Genomic DNA, 15,457 nt, shown 5'->3' with positions numbered 1-15,457 from the left:
TACTCCGTATATATTAGTCATCTGTTATTCCCGCTTCTTTTATTCCGATCGCTTATTCCAATGGTCCTTCTTATGGGCCCTATGCAAATAATATTACATAAGATTCAATAAGTAGGATAGTCATGCAAAGTTTAGGCTTTAGGCCCATTTGCCCACTTTAATGGGCCGAGTCGACTTTGGGTCTGCGGGAGACCTTTGATTAGTGCTCTTGCCAATATCCGGGCCATACCCATCTGCCTTGCGATAAATTATGACATAACAGTCATGTCCACAATAGTTGGCAAGCGCAAGCGTGCAAGGAAGGCATGCATACCTTGCCACCAGCGCAAGCGAAAATGCAATGGGGAGTACCCTTGCGGCACGTGCACCACCTATGAATATAACTGCAGATACGCCGACGATGACACCACCAACACTGCGGGTAAAAACGACCATACTCCACTCCTGGACAAGCGCATCATTAATGACGGCGGGAGTACTATGGCGATCGGTGTCACCGCCGAATCGCGCAGCCCGGACAGCCAATCCCATGGAGCGAGAGCTGCCGGAGCTGACAGTTCATCGTCAAAGAGTTCTGCCGTCGGGGCCGGCATCTTCGACGAGCAGAAGTCCAGATACACTGGAGCATCGGCAGCCATGGCCTTCCCGCACATCCTGGGGGTGGCTTTTGGCGCCGACAGCCCTCCAAAGATCAACTCGTTCGCGTACAACTTTGGGATCCGCCCCGAAGAGGCTTCCAACGCGTATGGCTTCCTAGGGAAACTAATTTCAGAAGAAAATCTCGCCTTCTACTCAAATGTGTACTTCTCTGCAATGGGCCCTATCGGCGACTGCTTGGACCCAAGAATTTATGCCCAGCGATGTCGCGATTATTATCGTAGCTCCGGCAGCAACGCGGTCGCCTTCAGCGCCGTAGCCGCTGGTGTCGCTGCTTGCGGGTCGTTCCTCTCCACAACCAGGTACCCGGGGGAGTCTGATCTACTGCAGTACGCTAAAGCTATTCTCGATGATCCTGGATCTATACGCATGGTAAGCATCGACCATATCGTCGCGTGGAGCATGCGGTTATTTTATCTAAGGGCCACAGCCCGCCCTAGTAATGCTTGGGTCGCATCATGTACTCTTATGCACCTTTGTGAAGTGGTTGGGTTACACAAAGAAGAGAATATTAAAAGGATGGCGTCTGCTGCCGGTGCTGCTGTTGTTGGGCATGATGCGGACCGGCTAAGGCGAATTTTCTGGATCTCATGGGCCGCACATCACATGCTGTCGTATGAGTACGATCGTTCGGCTGTAACATTTGGGACCGTGACTTGTCAGCCCATCATCTCCATTCCGGGGTCCGTTGCCGACCAGTTCGTGCAAATAGTCCAGATCATCCCATCGCCTAACTCGCCGTTCCAGCTCGAAAGTCAGCCTCCAACTCCGAGGGAGGAGTTGTTCCAGCGTCTCACGGCATTGAGTAAACTCTGTTTCACTCATCCGTTCCTAGTGGTGACGAAGGCGGACCTTGCGTTTTGTTTCTATCGACGCATTTATCAGCTCAAGACAGGCGTGACAGACGAGATAATTCAACACGTCATTGATAGCGGTAACGACGCAGTGAGAGCGGCTGAGAAGCTAGCCAACCAGGGTCGTCTGTTGTGGAACGTCATAGGCAGCGTCTTCCAGTATGTCTGTGTCTTGTTGGCCATCGACACGCCGGCCTCCTCCGCTCACATCCCTGCCGCGTTCAAAGGGTTGGAGAATCTTGCCAGGGCAACAGACACAGGATCGACCCGTCAGGCATTGTCAATAGCACGGCATCTTCTCAGTCTCAATATAGCAAAGAAGCGAAAAGAGCTTCTGCAGCTTGAAGCTGTGGAGTCGGGCTACGAACCCTTCCAGGCGCAGCCGGAACCCGATGCCAACGCTGCTTTTACGGACATTGGCTGGGGTATGGACTGGGATCAGCTTCTCATCGAGCCATATCTATCTATTTTCGGACCCGACATCCAGCTGTAGTAGCGCAAAGGGGCATTGTGAAATAATCCACTCAGCGGCGATTCAACTCATTAAACCATGGCGTGGCATTCTATAATGGTCTAGGATGAAATTCAGTGTTACATTTATGTAAAATTGCCATTGAAGACATCTAAACAAATTCTTCCTGCGTTTCGCTCTTTTCCTGCTCCGCCCTTTCTGGCGTCATGGACTAATGCCGCTCCACAAAACAGAAAAGCAGAGCCACAGCTAAACCCAGGCCAGAGAGACCGACACCGATATACAATACGCCGCGATATCTTTATAGGACATCCTTCCCATTATTATTGACCTGCCCCTCGACCGTGCCGGCAAACTGTCGACTTTGTGCTTTGGATCATATGCCAACGAGCGGCTACGGAGTATATTTATTCGATTCGTGCTCCGTGAGGCTAGAGGCTGAGCCCCTGCACAAATCAATAAAGCTCCTCTTTCTCCACATCGTGATCAACTGGATCATCTAGGCCGTAGGTATGCACGGAGGTCTGTTAGTCGGGAGTGGACTCAACGCCGCTTCAATGTTGGTGCAGCGGAGCGGGTCTAACTATGGCCCCCAATGTGCGGCTGCTGCGGCCGAGATGTGCGGGATGACCATCCTTAACCCCGACGGTATCTCCCTCATTATGGGGCTTGGCATTTTAACAAGTACCTTTGGCGCTAATCGCCGCAGTTGCCGCGGCTATTCCGGAGCGGCCCAGAACTTACCACAGTGCAGCTGCGACGGTGACGGTCATGCGCGTGTTGCGACTCATAGTGGGTTGATCTGGCCTACGGGTTCGGGGGCGCAAGTATCTCTGCGCGAATCAAGTTCGAAGGTCTGGCCACATCAATCCCGATATGCGAGCTGCCCGGAGGATAAATAGCTGCGCGGAATTAGCGTTTCGGAATTATCCAATCCGATCGTTGTAACTAGGCTGAGATGGAGAGAATGGCAACAAAGTTTGGCTCTGCGGCGATTTCGAGACTGGGCCTGAAGTGTATAAATGGACAGGTATTCTCTGCTCCATGGAAGATTTGCCAGACACCCAGGAGCTCAAACGGCAACAGCTACAAGAGCTACCATACTTCGGACACCACTTTTGACCACAATCACAACAATCGATACACATTGAATCCCCAATTCAAAAGAAGATTTTCAACAAGAGCAAAAATGCCTGAGTACGCCAAGAACCAGCCAGCCGGCTTCAAAAATGCCATTGAGAGAGTCGCCATTGTCGGTGTAGGTGTATCCCTCCAGCAGCAGCCATGCACAAAAATTAACAAACGTCCTTAGGCCGGAGGCACTGTTGGATCCCACCTCGTTGCCGCTCTCCTTAAAACCGGAAAACACACGGTTACGGCTCTCTCCCGCAGAGATAGTAGCAACAAACTCCCCGAGGGCGTCCTCGTCGCCCCAGTTGACTATTCCAACGAGGCCACTATTGTCGCTGCCCTCAAGGGCCAGGAATTCTTCATCATCACAGTATCCCCCACTGCGCCCCGCGACACCCACAGCAAGCTCGTCCGGGCGGCCGCCAAGGCTGGTGTTCCCTACATCATGCCTAACGGGTACGCTGGCGACATTGAACACACTAAACTCGGAGAGGATATCATGCTCGGTCCCGTTGCTCAGGCTGCCAGGGACGAGATTGAGAGCCTCGGTATGAAGTGGATCACCGTGTGCTGTGGGTTCTGGTACGATTACAGCTTAGCGGGGGGTGAGGCGCGCTTCGGGTTCGACTTTGACAAGCGGTCTCTGACGATCTATGATGACGGCACCACCAAGAACTCGGTATCGACCTTGTCGCAGGTTGGGCGCGCTGTGGCCAAAGTGCTGAGTTTCAAGGTGCTTCCTGAGGACCAAAACGACAAGAGCCTTACTGTGTCGCGATGGCTTAATAAACCTGTGTATATTAAGAGCTTCGTGATCAACCAGACCGAGATGTTTGAGAGCGTCAAGCGCGTCACAGGCACTAGTGACGCTGACTGGACTATCACTCATGAGGATAGTAAGAAGCGATACGCAGATGGACTGACAATGGTCAAGACTGGTAACATGGCTGGCTTTGGTAAGCTGCTTTACGCAAGGGCATTTTTCCCAGATGATCCGGGTGATTGCTCGGCCAAGGCACAGAATGAGCTGCTTGGTCTGCCGGAGGAGAGCCTGGATGAGGCTACTCGAGCTGGGGTTGATATGGTCAAGGAACTTCAGCTTCGTGTTGAGCGTATGGCGTCATAGAAAATAGCATCTGCAGGGGGATACCATTGCAATGCAAACTTGACATGAATAGAATAGAAAAGGGACGGAGAATGAAAATGACCCTGATAAATTTAGGGGATTGTTATACCCCCTGGTTTAATTCTACTTTACAGACTCCGTAGTCAAAAAGCCCCTACATTTTGATCATAAAAAACGTGTATTTCATCTCATACCTACATGTTTGAATCCCTTGATGATGATGGAGCAGTTTTTGGAGCAGATTTTGAAGTAATTGTTGAAGTAGTTGGTGTGATAAAAGTAACTTGATTTTGTTGATGGTTTATATACAAATTGTGGGTATCTACCGTCCTCAAGTTGGTAGGGAGTTCAATACTAAGCCGGTGTGGAGGGCGGTATGCTGAATCAGGCAGTTGGGGGGGGGGGGGCGAATTAGCAATTAGGGGGGTCCCTTTAACAGTCCCCTAACTATAAAATCACCCTGAGGCATAAATAGCAACGCAGACACCTTCAACCACCTTCTCTTCTTCCCATCCCATGGCAATTCCGAAGCCAAGAGGTGAACTCATGGAGCGAAGATCAATATGAGCTTCGTCAATTTGCTGTACACAATCTGCTTATTACTGCCGACCGATTTAAAGTGGGACAGTATCCAGCCAGCATCATCTCAATTTGCATATCGGTGAGGCTATCACGATTCACCGGGTAGCATCGGCTTCCGGGGCCTCTTCAGTTAAGAGAATCTCTTGTTTACTTTTTCCTCTTCTCTATCTCTCTGCCATCTCAGATACTCATCACATGGGTTTCACCAAATGATCAACCCAGGATGACTCTTCCAACTTCCTCCTACAATCCTATCATCTTTTTACGGCAAGTCTTCTGGTGGAGGCATAGACCCGTACCCATTTGAGGGTTCATGAAGCGGGTAAATGAAAGAAAACCCAACTGTAAGTGCAGTGTCGTCTATTACCAGTCTCTTTTGACTACGGAGTTTTACAATACTAATGATGATACTCTGTATAGGGCAGATGATCTCGTGGCGATACGGAATAAGTGGCTCGCTGCGCTACATACCGCAAGCTCTTGCAGGTCAAGATCTACGGAACCAACAATGATTTAAAACGATCATTAACCACGATTTTAGGTCTCGAGATATTCATCACGAGAGAGTCTATGTGAAGCTTGGTGGCATTGAGATCACCAATCTTTCACATTTGATACACTTCGAGCCGGCTGAATACAAAGCAATTGTCGACGATGATCTGGTAGATCCCGATGGTGAAATACAGGTCTTACTTGAAGTCAAGGCTAGGCATCTGGTATCGACTTCATCAAGAGAAGTCCTGATGCAACAGGGGCTTGAAATGCTGGCATGGGTTGCTGAAACTCTGGGCATTGAAGGGTCAGAGGGACCAAGAGTCCCACTGAGCGACTCACCAATCAAGAGGTAGGTTTTATCATGATCATTATACTAATGCTTAAGAAACATCGCTAATCAGTTGCCTATAGATGGGTGATGTTAGCCCAATACGCGACAAGCGTATATTTCATCGTCGCTGATCTCCGTGAAGGGTACATTGAGTACTCGATGACAGGCGAGCGCTCAGAGAACCCCCTTGACAAGAAGGCATTTCTCAAAATGGAGATATTGGGACCTTTCAGCATCTATTCTGCGGAAGAGATGCGGATGTTCGGGTTTCTTGTTGTCGTCCTGACAGTTGTCCAGCACCGGGATTGGAAGAAGGGTAAGGAGGTTTAGATAGTAAATGAAAAGCATATTCTTCCTCACATAGACTCCCGGACTCCCTGATATGTGCGAGTAAACCCTCTTTGGAAAAAAACCATCAGCTAGCATACACGCTTCCGCAGTCGAGGCAAGAAATGCATCGGCTCCTGGGAGACTCCCGCAGATAAAGCTGTCTACGTATAAATGTTTGAGAACAGAACAGAATAGGAGAAGCCGGGGAATATATTGTAGCGAGAGCAAGGAAGGGAACTAAAACGCGAAGACGTAGTAGACACCACGAGCAGACTTCTACTTTGTGTCGCGTGAACGGCAGTTCAGCCCTTCTCAAGCAGCAACTTGGGATCTCCGACGGAAGTTTTGGATATGAGCGTGCTCTTCGCTGAAAAGGTCCGGGCGATATTCAAATGCTCTATGTAGGCTAGTCCGTTTCAACCTTGAAACAAAGTATCTGCGTTCTGATGACACTTCCATGACCTAACTCGGAGAGCATCATCTCTTACTATATATCATGCTGTTGGGGGTTACTTGCGCACCGCTATGCAAGCGTTAGAAATCCCCCTTATTGAAATATTATATATACAGCCATGACACGCCTTGGACAAGAAAAACGAACATGGGGCTAGCTGAAGTAGTCCAAGGCGGTGTGCCCAACTATTTAGGGCACATCTGGTGGCAGCTGAAGCCTGAGACAGGTGGATGCCGTGCAAAAGTCCGCCCACTCTTAAGTCAGATGCCGCTCTAGTTTGTCCAATAGAAATTCGTCCATCGCTGATTTCACTGAACTTGTCCACCTTTGCGAAAATCATCGTGAGAGCTTGAATCGAGATCTCTAGATTGCTCAAGTATACAAAGTATGGAGTTAATAGAGGAATTAAGAATCGAAAGTCCACGCCAGGAACAATAATAAGCACCGAAGGGACCGTGGACCCCTAAGATTGTGAAGCTCCACAGTGACGTCAATGGATTTTCCTTGTTAATTTCCTTTTTCAAGGGCGTCGAACGCCATTTTAGGGGTTTAAATAGATCGAATGGCGCAGCATTTAATTTCCGAGCCTTTTCCTGCTATTATATAAACACCCCCAGGTCGTTTCTGCCGACGGTTGAGTGGTTTATTTAGGGTTGATCTAGAATTGTCCTACCTTTTACAATCTATACAATGAGGTACATTCTGGCACATGCCCTCGTACAGGCCTCACTTCTCTCAATTACCTCCGCCTCCCCGGCTCCAACTGCTTTCGCCAATATCGCTCCACCCGATCCCGTCGTTACACCTTCCCCGGTCGAGCATATCCCTTCTCCCATTGTTGGCCGAAACATCTTGAGCGACGTTGATTCTGATATCAAAAATGTCCTTTCGGGGCTTGGGTCTGATCTACCTACATGGGTCGCATCTGGAGTGCCCAACTTCTTCCAGGGGTTCCCGACTAAAGACGCAGTTGCGAGCTCCCTCGGATTGGACAGCTCAGACTTGGCGGCATTACCAACCAATGTGTTGAACATCGACCCTTATGCGAACTGGACCAAGTCGGGCTGGAACGTTCGCTTCCACGGAAACGTTTACAAGCAGCCGAACACATCTGTCTCCAAGTTGAACGATTTAGCCGATATCTTCCTCGTCAACACTAAAATCGCGGACCTTCCTCAATCCCAGCAGGTCCAGGCACGAAATCTGACTGCCGAGATCTTTGTCGTGCAGCAGCCACATGTTGCGGTGAACAAGATCCACATCAAGCCTGCGGTTAGTCAGGGATCCAGCGGACAGCCAGGCGGCGGCGGATCATCCAACACATCAGGCGGTACACAAGACATCACCCTACCTTACAACACAACAGCCGAAGGTGACTTCGACACCTTTGTGCAGATTGAAAGCAATGGTCTTACTGCGGGAAATGAAACCTCGGCAATTCAGAGACTGGACACTCATGTCGAGGGCGCAAGTATCGGAAATGCTACCGCCTATCTTGTGCCTCCAACCGGACTCACCGTGATTTCTGACATTGACGATATTCTGCGTGTCACTAAGATTTACGAACCGGCGCAAGGACTACTCAATTCGTTCGCTCGTCCATTCACGGCTTGGCAGAACATGCCGGATATTTACCGCAACTGGTCCATCAGCCTCCCCGATACGCATTTCCACTATCTTGTAAGGCTCCTCTGGCTCCCCTTTTCTTAATAAAAATACTAATAGTCATTCCAGACCACCACCCCCGAGCAAGTTACTAGAAACTACATGCAGTTCATCTACACCACCTACCCCGGCGGCTCCTTCGACACCCGTCCGCTCAACTTTAGCGACGTGTCTGCCACTCTGTCGATCCGCATGTTCTTATTGCAAAAGATTTTCGAAACCTTCCCGGAGCGCAAATTCGTCCTGGTCGCAGACACCAGCAACAGCGACGTCATGCGCGATTACCCGAAACTGGCCACCGAATTCCCGTCACAAGTCCAATGTATTTTCCTTCGCAACACTTCGGCAACCGATTCGGGCGACAAGTTCCCCTACGACACGTCCGGATTCAAGGGCCTCAAGCAGTCAAAGTATATGTTCTTCGTGAACGCGGATGACCTCACCAACCTGGACATCGCAAACGGACACTGTTACAATCAGTCGGTTGCACAGAACCTGACGTTCAGCTACCAGGGATTGCCATTTGGACTGGGGGATACTCCAACTGCTGTCAACGCGTCAGCGAATCAAACTGGAGCGGCTAGCGGACTCTTAACCAAGGAGTCGGCTGGTGCGCAGGGCTTCATGACATTGATCGCAGCGATGTTTACGGCCGCCTTTATGGTTTTATAGAATCTTCTAGTTACGAGTGCTATGAACTAAATGGACAATTTGATACAAGTCTTTATTTTTTTTAATCCCATATATTTCAGCGGATCGCAGACAGCAGCTAGCTCTTCCAGCGTCGCAACTCCAGCCAAAGAAGGAATCTCCTCAAGAACCTCAAGCAGACTCCGATTTCGGTCGAGGGCAGACTTACAAGCCTCATAAACGAGATCATGAGCGCCTTGTCGTCCCAAATGCGGTGCCAGTCCCATAATCACAGCATCACCGACAATCAACCCCTTGGTGGAATACAGATTGCGTTTCATCGAGTCAACCTTAACCACCAATCCCCCGAGGGCGAAATTCGTCTGGTGCAAAGCGCCCACCGCAGTCACGAAAACATCGGGAATAGCCACCCATTCCAAATACCACGGTCCAGATGCACGCTCAAAGATAACCATTCTATCTAATCCGAGAGACGCATTGGCACGCAACCAGACCACCTCACTGGAGATAGGATTACGCTTCCGGGGCATCGTAGACTAAGCATTTCTGTGAGGTACGAAGGGCTCCGAGACCTCGTCGAACTCATTGGAAGACATGATCATTACGTCCAATGCAACTTTCCCCAATGTGCCACCCACCAGAGCCAGGAAGTTGAGGATCTCCACTATGTTGTCCCGCGCAACATGCCAAGTGATATCAGGATTCTTTAGCCCAAGCTCAGCGGCAAGCTGCTTACGAACCCGGAGCCCTGTATCATCTGCACCAAATACAGCGATCGTACCCGCTGCACCGCCGAACTGGACAAGAAGACACCGCTGCTCGATCTCCTCGATGTAGATAGCTCCGCTGCTGTAGATCGATGAATACATCATATTTACTTCCCCTGAGTTATCAGTATCACAAGCATAGTCTTTTACTAGGCCTTCTCGGCCAAAACGTCATCAATACCATATGAAATTTTCAGAAAAAATGGGGAAAACGTGATTGGATAGCCAAATTCTACATGACCTGTTTGGAAGGCTTATTCTTACGTTCCTCTCTAGTCTCTCTTCCAGATATGATGACCGAATAATATAACTATTTTACCTTCCTGGAAGATGGTCTCTCGTACGGGGAATTCCACCGAGAAGGGTTTGTATACATTTTGGTCTTCATAAACCTGTTACTAATAGTCTTCTAGGATTCCCCATGGCGGATGGGTAGTAGACCGGTTAGTTAATGGGGGTATCTTATATGTCTCAAATGCTAACTTGCAGTACAGTAATCACCACTGCCGATATTTCCCCGACTTTGAATGTGAAAATACCGAGAAGCGAATTTCCTCTAGATTTACTGAGCTGCCATGAGCACAAGGGCCACCAGCGCTCAATAGTCGGGTTCTGAAACCAGGAGAAATGTGGCGATAAACGGCCTTCCTCGATGGAGCTCTTTGCGATTGCTGCATTAACCCACGAAGAAATGGCCCGGGTTGATAAAAGGTTGTATAAGAATCTGTTGGACGAGTGCTACTTTACTTTCCCGGTTTGTTTTTCCTTCTTGGGTATCGTTAGTCTTTTACTGATATATCTTAGCATTTAGTATTTCTGATGGACAAATTTGGCGGATGCCGTATGTTGCAATCTTATTTTAATGGCAAGCTTCATGTTCAATTCTCGGAGATCCTAGATCTAGGACATATGATTGCCGTGCCTGCTTACCGGCAAAAATACTTTGATATGGTTGACAGAAAAGACTTTCTGGAGAAGTTGAACCTGCTTCTAAAGTGGGCATGGCCCATTCCACAAGGAAACACCGTTGCAAATGTTCCAAGGAATTATGGCAATTGATTTGCTGAGATGATTTTGCTTGATATTCTGGTTTGCTTATCTTCAAGGTTAATGTTGCTGCTCTCAGAAAATGAACACCCTGTTAAGAATTCTTCTCTCTTGATGGCGTTCACATTACACCTGTTACCTTAGTATACGGAGGCTTATAGCCTCCATGGGTGACTTATTTACTATCGGCTGATACTACTTTTTCGCTTTCTCTCTGCCTTCAATTGATATACATATTACTCATGGATAATAGCCGCAGATCCACTAAGCCATGGAATGGTATTTAGCTTTGCCAATTAATTGATACTAAGATGTAGATACAAGGCCGAAGCAAAAACAAGATGGCCCGGAAATGGTATCTGGGTGCGGGCCATCATCGCAATGAGCTTCCCGATCATGTTTCACATGCAATGATATGAAGCTAATCTCTCTCTTTATACTGCCGAGCAGCATAACGAACATATTGAGGAGCAACAATGCGTCGGAATGCCTTTCCATATCGAAGGAAGACAACGAAGACCATCAGGATAGCAATTGCAATCACCAAAATAGTGATGAAGGTATTTTTGAGACCAACCTTCGCCACCCAGGGTGATAACGCGAAGATAAACGCCGTGCTGAAACTATTGCGCGTGAGTGTTACACCCACTAGTGCATCTCCAACAATCTGAATTGGTGTTAGAATATGCTCTGAAAGAATCATGGGTTCAGAATGGACTTACATCTTTGTACGAGTCAGTTAAGTAGGTGATGGTGAGAGTGTTGATAGGGGTGACACCGATGTTATATAATGCCAGTCCGACGGCAATGACAGGCCATGGCCGGTTGTCATTCAGCCCGATAGCAAATAGAAGTGCGCCTGCGATTATAAATGGGAGAAAGGGAATCATACACCAGAGACGCATCTCGGGGTCGAAGATGCCGTTTCGCCGGCGAGAGAGAAATAGAATCCACCAATCACTCAGTGGGCCAACAATGAGCGCACCGATAGAGACGCCAATCATTCTCGGTAGGCTCATGAGGCCAACCTCATAGGAAGAGAAGTTATAGGGAGCCTTGGGCAGATAGGCCGACATAGTAGTTGACATGACATCTCCCAGAGCCACCAAGATGCCATAAACAAGTGCCGTCCATGCGATGGCTGGAATAGTCGTGAGAACAATGAGAGGTTGATACATGTGGCGAAAGAAGGACTCGTTCTTGGTATTGGATGAAGAAGTGGTGGTTGTTAAGGCTAGTCTTTGCCAATACGTCTTCATGGGAATATTCGGGTTGATTGTGACAGCAGTGATGTTGGGTTCATCTGCTTTGATCGAGCTGAGATCTGCGAATCCTTGCTCCGCATATATTTCCTTCATTCTGGCGGACGAAAGCTTCTCCAAATCGTCTTTGTTGCGGTCTTCTTCTTGAGGGTTCGGTGCAATGGACCGGTCTTCGTTCGTGGTATCCAGCTGCACATCTGGAGTGGCGGGAGAAGCCGGCGGGCAATACTTGGTCTCTTCGTATCCGAAGCCGACAACAAACATTGTCACACCGAAGATGATAGTATTCAGCCACCAGATCCACCTCCAACCCAGACCACTGGCAACAAACCCGGCAATTAGAATACCCAGGTAGCTAGAGAGAAGCCACGTCCAGACATAGAGAGCATTCATTCTTCCTCGTTGGTGCACGAAGAAAAGATCCGCAATGGTCATTTGCACGATGACCTCTGCCAGACTCCCGAAGAAGCATTGTATGACGTTGATCGCCATGAGGTCTCCCACGGTTTGCATCTTAGCAGACCAAATGCAGACTCCGAATTGAACGATCGTGCTGAACAGATACAAGGGTCGACGTCCAAACTTGAGCGCAAATGGAATCAGAATGACGGAGCCGACTCCTAAAGCAGCACAGCCAGCAGCATAGCTGTCATTTAATATCTCGCTGGTGAAACCGAGCTCTGTCTCCATGGGTCCCCATGTTGGTGTATTGGCGTTGATAAACTCGGCGACCATAGCGACATAGAAGCAGACTAGTCCCATGTTCAAACATTTCCGCCATGGGGCCCAATTGAGGGGATCGTTGGGATCGTCGGATGGTCGTGGTTGTAGAATAATAGTTTTTCCATCGGATGCAGTTGCATCTGCAAGGTGTAATGTACCGGGAGGCCACATGGAATTGTTGCCAGTACCGCTATTCGGAAGCGTCGAAGACATATTGAGATCGAAGATGATAGACCGCAGAACTGGATGAGTTGTGAGGTCTGAAGGGTGCACATATGTTTGCCGGAATCAAAAGTTGGGCATTCTTGGAATATAAGAAGTCGGGTGTTGGACAGTGGCCATGGATGAGGCCAGAGAGCAGACCTTCTATAGCAGACAGAATCTACATTACTCAATTACTCATTTGTGAGGTTATCACACAAATCCTTATCTGTTTGAAGTGGAGTGCTATAAACCAGTCCAATTGGTGGAATGTTCCGGGAGTGGCAGGGTTAAACGTGTGAACTAAGATGGCTGTGGAGCAAAAACGAGGGTTTCCCCTTTTAATTGGCGTAAAGTCCCGGTTCACCCCACTGGAGAAGTCGATTAAGTGAATTAAGATAGCCGTGGAGCGAAAAAGTGGTGGAAAGTCCCAGTTATCGCAGAGAACAAAATGCGGAGTGGCGAATGAGGGCCCACCAACTCAACCGTTCTGTATGTAGTCAGATGTAACTTTCCGAGCAAGACAAGGCGGCTTATCGCTTGACTCGGAATGCTAACGCGCCATGTGTCAGTTCAATGGCGAGACAGGAGACAGGTGGGGGGAGAGCGGGGGGAAGCGGACACGTATAAATTTATTTCGAATCTCCAAAAATTCATCGCTCACATCTACTAGATACCGTTCGGATCTGCATTGGGTTGTTCGTTTATTTTCTTCGGATAACCGACAAAATGGGACAAGATGCATTCGAAAACTTTGGTTTTCCGAAACGGACCAACTATTCCATTTCGCACTGGCTACAATCGGTGCAGGGCGATCCTCTTCTGGATCATCGAACAACACCAGAGTTGCCTGCGTCTGCAGACATAGTGATCATCGGATCTGGCGTGAGTGTCTTCCGATGTTCCTGTAACTTGTCGGAAGGGTTGCTAAGAGCTGAAATAGATGTCTGGGACAATAATCGCCAAAAACATCGTGGAAACCTGGCCCGAAAAGAAAGTGGTCGTTATTGAGGCCCGACTATTCTGCTCCGGTGCTACTGGTAGAAATGCTGGTCACTGCAAGCCTGACCAGTGGCGAGGCTTCATAGGCTATGAGAAACAATTTGGTACTCAGCAGGCCCTGAAGGTATCAAATTATCAAATTCTCCGGTTATGCCTCCATATACGCTAACGTAGACCTGCAGATTCTGCAAAACGAACAACAGACATGGTCCGAAGTCGTACAATACATAAAGGAGAACAGTGTCGAATGCGAACATTGGAGTGGTGATACACTGGATGTTCCAGTTACCCCCCAGGCCGCGGAGAATGCAAAGAAGATCTTTGAGCGCTACAAGGCGGCGGGCGGCAACGTTGACCACATCAAGGTTACAAACGACCCTAAAAAAGCAGCAGAGGTTCGCAAAAGCGATGCATCTTCAATTGACCCGGCTGACAGGAATCCAGATATCGCAAATCAAAACCGCACAAGCATGTTATGCGTGGCCGGCATCGACGCTACACCCCTGGAAACTTGCGGCGCACGTTATGCGTGACAATATCAAGAAAGGGGTGAACCTCCAAACAAAGACTCAAGCCACCAGTGTCGTCCATTCTGGGGAAGATCAACACAAGTGGGTCGTCAAAACCGAACGAGGCGATATCAAGTGTTCCGAAGTTGTCCATGCAACCAATGCTTATAGTTCTGCACTCGAACCGTCTCTGCGGGGGCTCATCACGCCATGTCCTCACATTTGCAACAAGGTTATTCCACCCAAGGCTGATGCAGGCTTTGAAGGCTTCAAGGGCTCTTATGGTGTTCTACTCCCCCAAGACGCCCTGATCACCATCAATCCTCGTTTTAATGGAGGCGGTGGGGTTCTTTTCGGCGGCAGCAACCCAGGTCAAGATGAGTTTATGGAGTGGCTAGAGAAAAACCCGCATCGGTACATTGACGATGGTCTGACTGGATTTGACTCGGTCACGAAGGCTATCCAGGAATTCGCAGTAGAAGGATTCGAAGGATGGCCCTCCGATGCCCTGAAGCAGGGGGAGACTTATAAGGAGGCCTGGAGCGGCATCCTTGGACTTGTAAGTGCTTCGCTTGATATGAAAATCAAATATGGGCTAATATTAGATCAGAGCGAAGACGGCCTGCCTTTCGTCGGACAATTACCTGCACTTCCAGGCCAGTGGATTTGTGCTGGGCACCACGGACAGTAAGTCCATACATGTCTCCCACGCTGCCAGAATGGCTGTGAACCATGCTACGCTGACACTTACAACTCATTAGTGGCATGGCACGTATCTTTACCGTAGCATCCGGCTTGGTCAAGTTGATGAATGGAAGCTCTTGGACTGATACGCGGCTGCCCGAGGTTTTCCAAATCACGGCGGCAAGAACCGAACGGCTGAAAGAGCGCGTGAAGATATCACCTGTTCGTGCTCGTATCTGAGTCTCCAAGCAAAATATTGGGAGTGTGGTATGGCAAGGTCGAGTTTAGTGTTAGTATGTATTTTTGACTGGTACGTTCCCATGGGGCTTGGACTTGCTAGGACCGTGTAAAAAAATTCTTCATATGATATAGAATTCCATACCTCCTAGATATCTGCGCACAATAATGCTCTACCAAAAACTTCCGCCATTTGTATTATTTGCTCTGATACGCCCGAGGTGCGGCACATTTACGTCATAGTCCAAGAATGATGACACATCATCAGGTGATTTCA

The 15,457-nt window shown here is 48.8% G+C and overlaps 7 protein-coding genes across 7 annotated transcripts; 5 read left to right on the top strand and 2 right to left on the bottom strand.

The window, feature by feature from the left end:
* Window positions 1-264: 264 nt before the first annotated feature.
* On the top strand, window positions 265-2,004 carry LCP9604111_7394 (putative C6 transcription factor; the record flags this gene model as incomplete). Its single annotated transcript, XM_039075421.1, has 1 exon — window positions 265-2,004. One exon carries the CDS (start codon window positions 265-267, stop codon window positions 2,002-2,004), a length of 1,740 nt encoding a protein of 579 aa, XP_038926511.1.
* A 1,168-nt stretch (window positions 2,005-3,172) lies between these two features.
* LCP9604111_7393 (aromatic alcohol reductase) lies at window positions 3,173-5,978 on the top strand (the record flags this gene model as incomplete). The annotated part of the gene is made up of 6 exons (XM_039075420.1): window positions 3,173-3,241; window positions 3,296-4,198; window positions 5,156-5,166; window positions 5,243-5,308; window positions 5,364-5,666; window positions 5,729-5,978. The coding sequence occupies 6 exons, from the start codon at window positions 3,173-3,175 to the stop codon at window positions 5,976-5,978; spliced, it is 1,602 nt and encodes a 533-aa protein (XP_038926510.1).
* A 1,144-nt stretch (window positions 5,979-7,122) lies between these two features.
* LCP9604111_7392 (phosphatidate phosphatase App1 family protein) lies at window positions 7,123-8,769 on the top strand (the record flags this gene model as incomplete). Its single annotated transcript, XM_039075419.1, has 2 exons — window positions 7,123-8,112; window positions 8,167-8,769. 2 exons carry the CDS (start codon window positions 7,123-7,125, stop codon window positions 8,767-8,769), a joined length of 1,593 nt encoding a protein of 530 aa, XP_038926509.1.
* A 26-nt stretch (window positions 8,770-8,795) lies between these two features.
* Window positions 8,796-9,620, bottom strand: LCP9604111_7391 (uncharacterized protein; the record flags this gene model as incomplete). The annotated part of the gene is made up of 2 exons (XM_039075418.1): window positions 8,796-9,284; window positions 9,387-9,620. 2 exons carry the CDS (start codon window positions 9,618-9,620, stop codon window positions 8,796-8,798), a joined length of 723 nt encoding a protein of 240 aa, XP_038926508.1.
* Window positions 9,621-10,167: 547 nt separating this feature from the next.
* Window positions 10,168-10,574, top strand: LCP9604111_7390 (uncharacterized protein; the record flags this gene model as incomplete). Its single annotated transcript, XM_039075417.1, has 2 exons — window positions 10,168-10,269; window positions 10,320-10,574. 2 exons carry the CDS (start codon window positions 10,168-10,170, stop codon window positions 10,572-10,574), a joined length of 357 nt encoding a protein of 118 aa, XP_038926507.1.
* A 409-nt stretch (window positions 10,575-10,983) lies between these two features.
* Window positions 10,984-12,760, bottom strand: LCP9604111_7389 (uncharacterized protein; the record flags this gene model as incomplete). Its single annotated transcript, XM_039075415.1, has 2 exons — window positions 10,984-11,229; window positions 11,285-12,760. 2 exons carry the CDS (start codon window positions 12,758-12,760, stop codon window positions 10,984-10,986), a joined length of 1,722 nt encoding a protein of 573 aa, XP_038926506.1.
* A 717-nt stretch (window positions 12,761-13,477) lies between these two features.
* On the top strand, window positions 13,478-15,183 carry LCP9604111_7388 (NAD(P)/FAD-dependent oxidoreductase; the record flags this gene model as incomplete). Its single annotated transcript, XM_039075414.1, has 6 exons — window positions 13,478-13,633; window positions 13,692-13,874; window positions 13,933-14,145; window positions 14,195-14,818; window positions 14,870-14,946; window positions 15,021-15,183. 6 exons carry the CDS (start codon window positions 13,478-13,480, stop codon window positions 15,181-15,183), a joined length of 1,416 nt encoding a protein of 471 aa, XP_038926505.1.
* Window positions 15,184-15,457: the final 274 nt, after the last annotated feature.

The sequence above is a fragment of the Penicillium roqueforti genome (genome assembly GCF_015533775.1).
Source record: "Penicillium roqueforti strain LCP96 04111 chromosome Unknown scaffold_23, whole genome shotgun sequence".
NCBI lineage: Eukaryota > Fungi > Ascomycota > Eurotiomycetes > Eurotiales > Aspergillaceae > Penicillium > Penicillium roqueforti.
The sequence above is the reverse complement of the archived record's forward strand: the minus strand, read 5'-3'. Positions and strand labels throughout refer to the sequence as shown.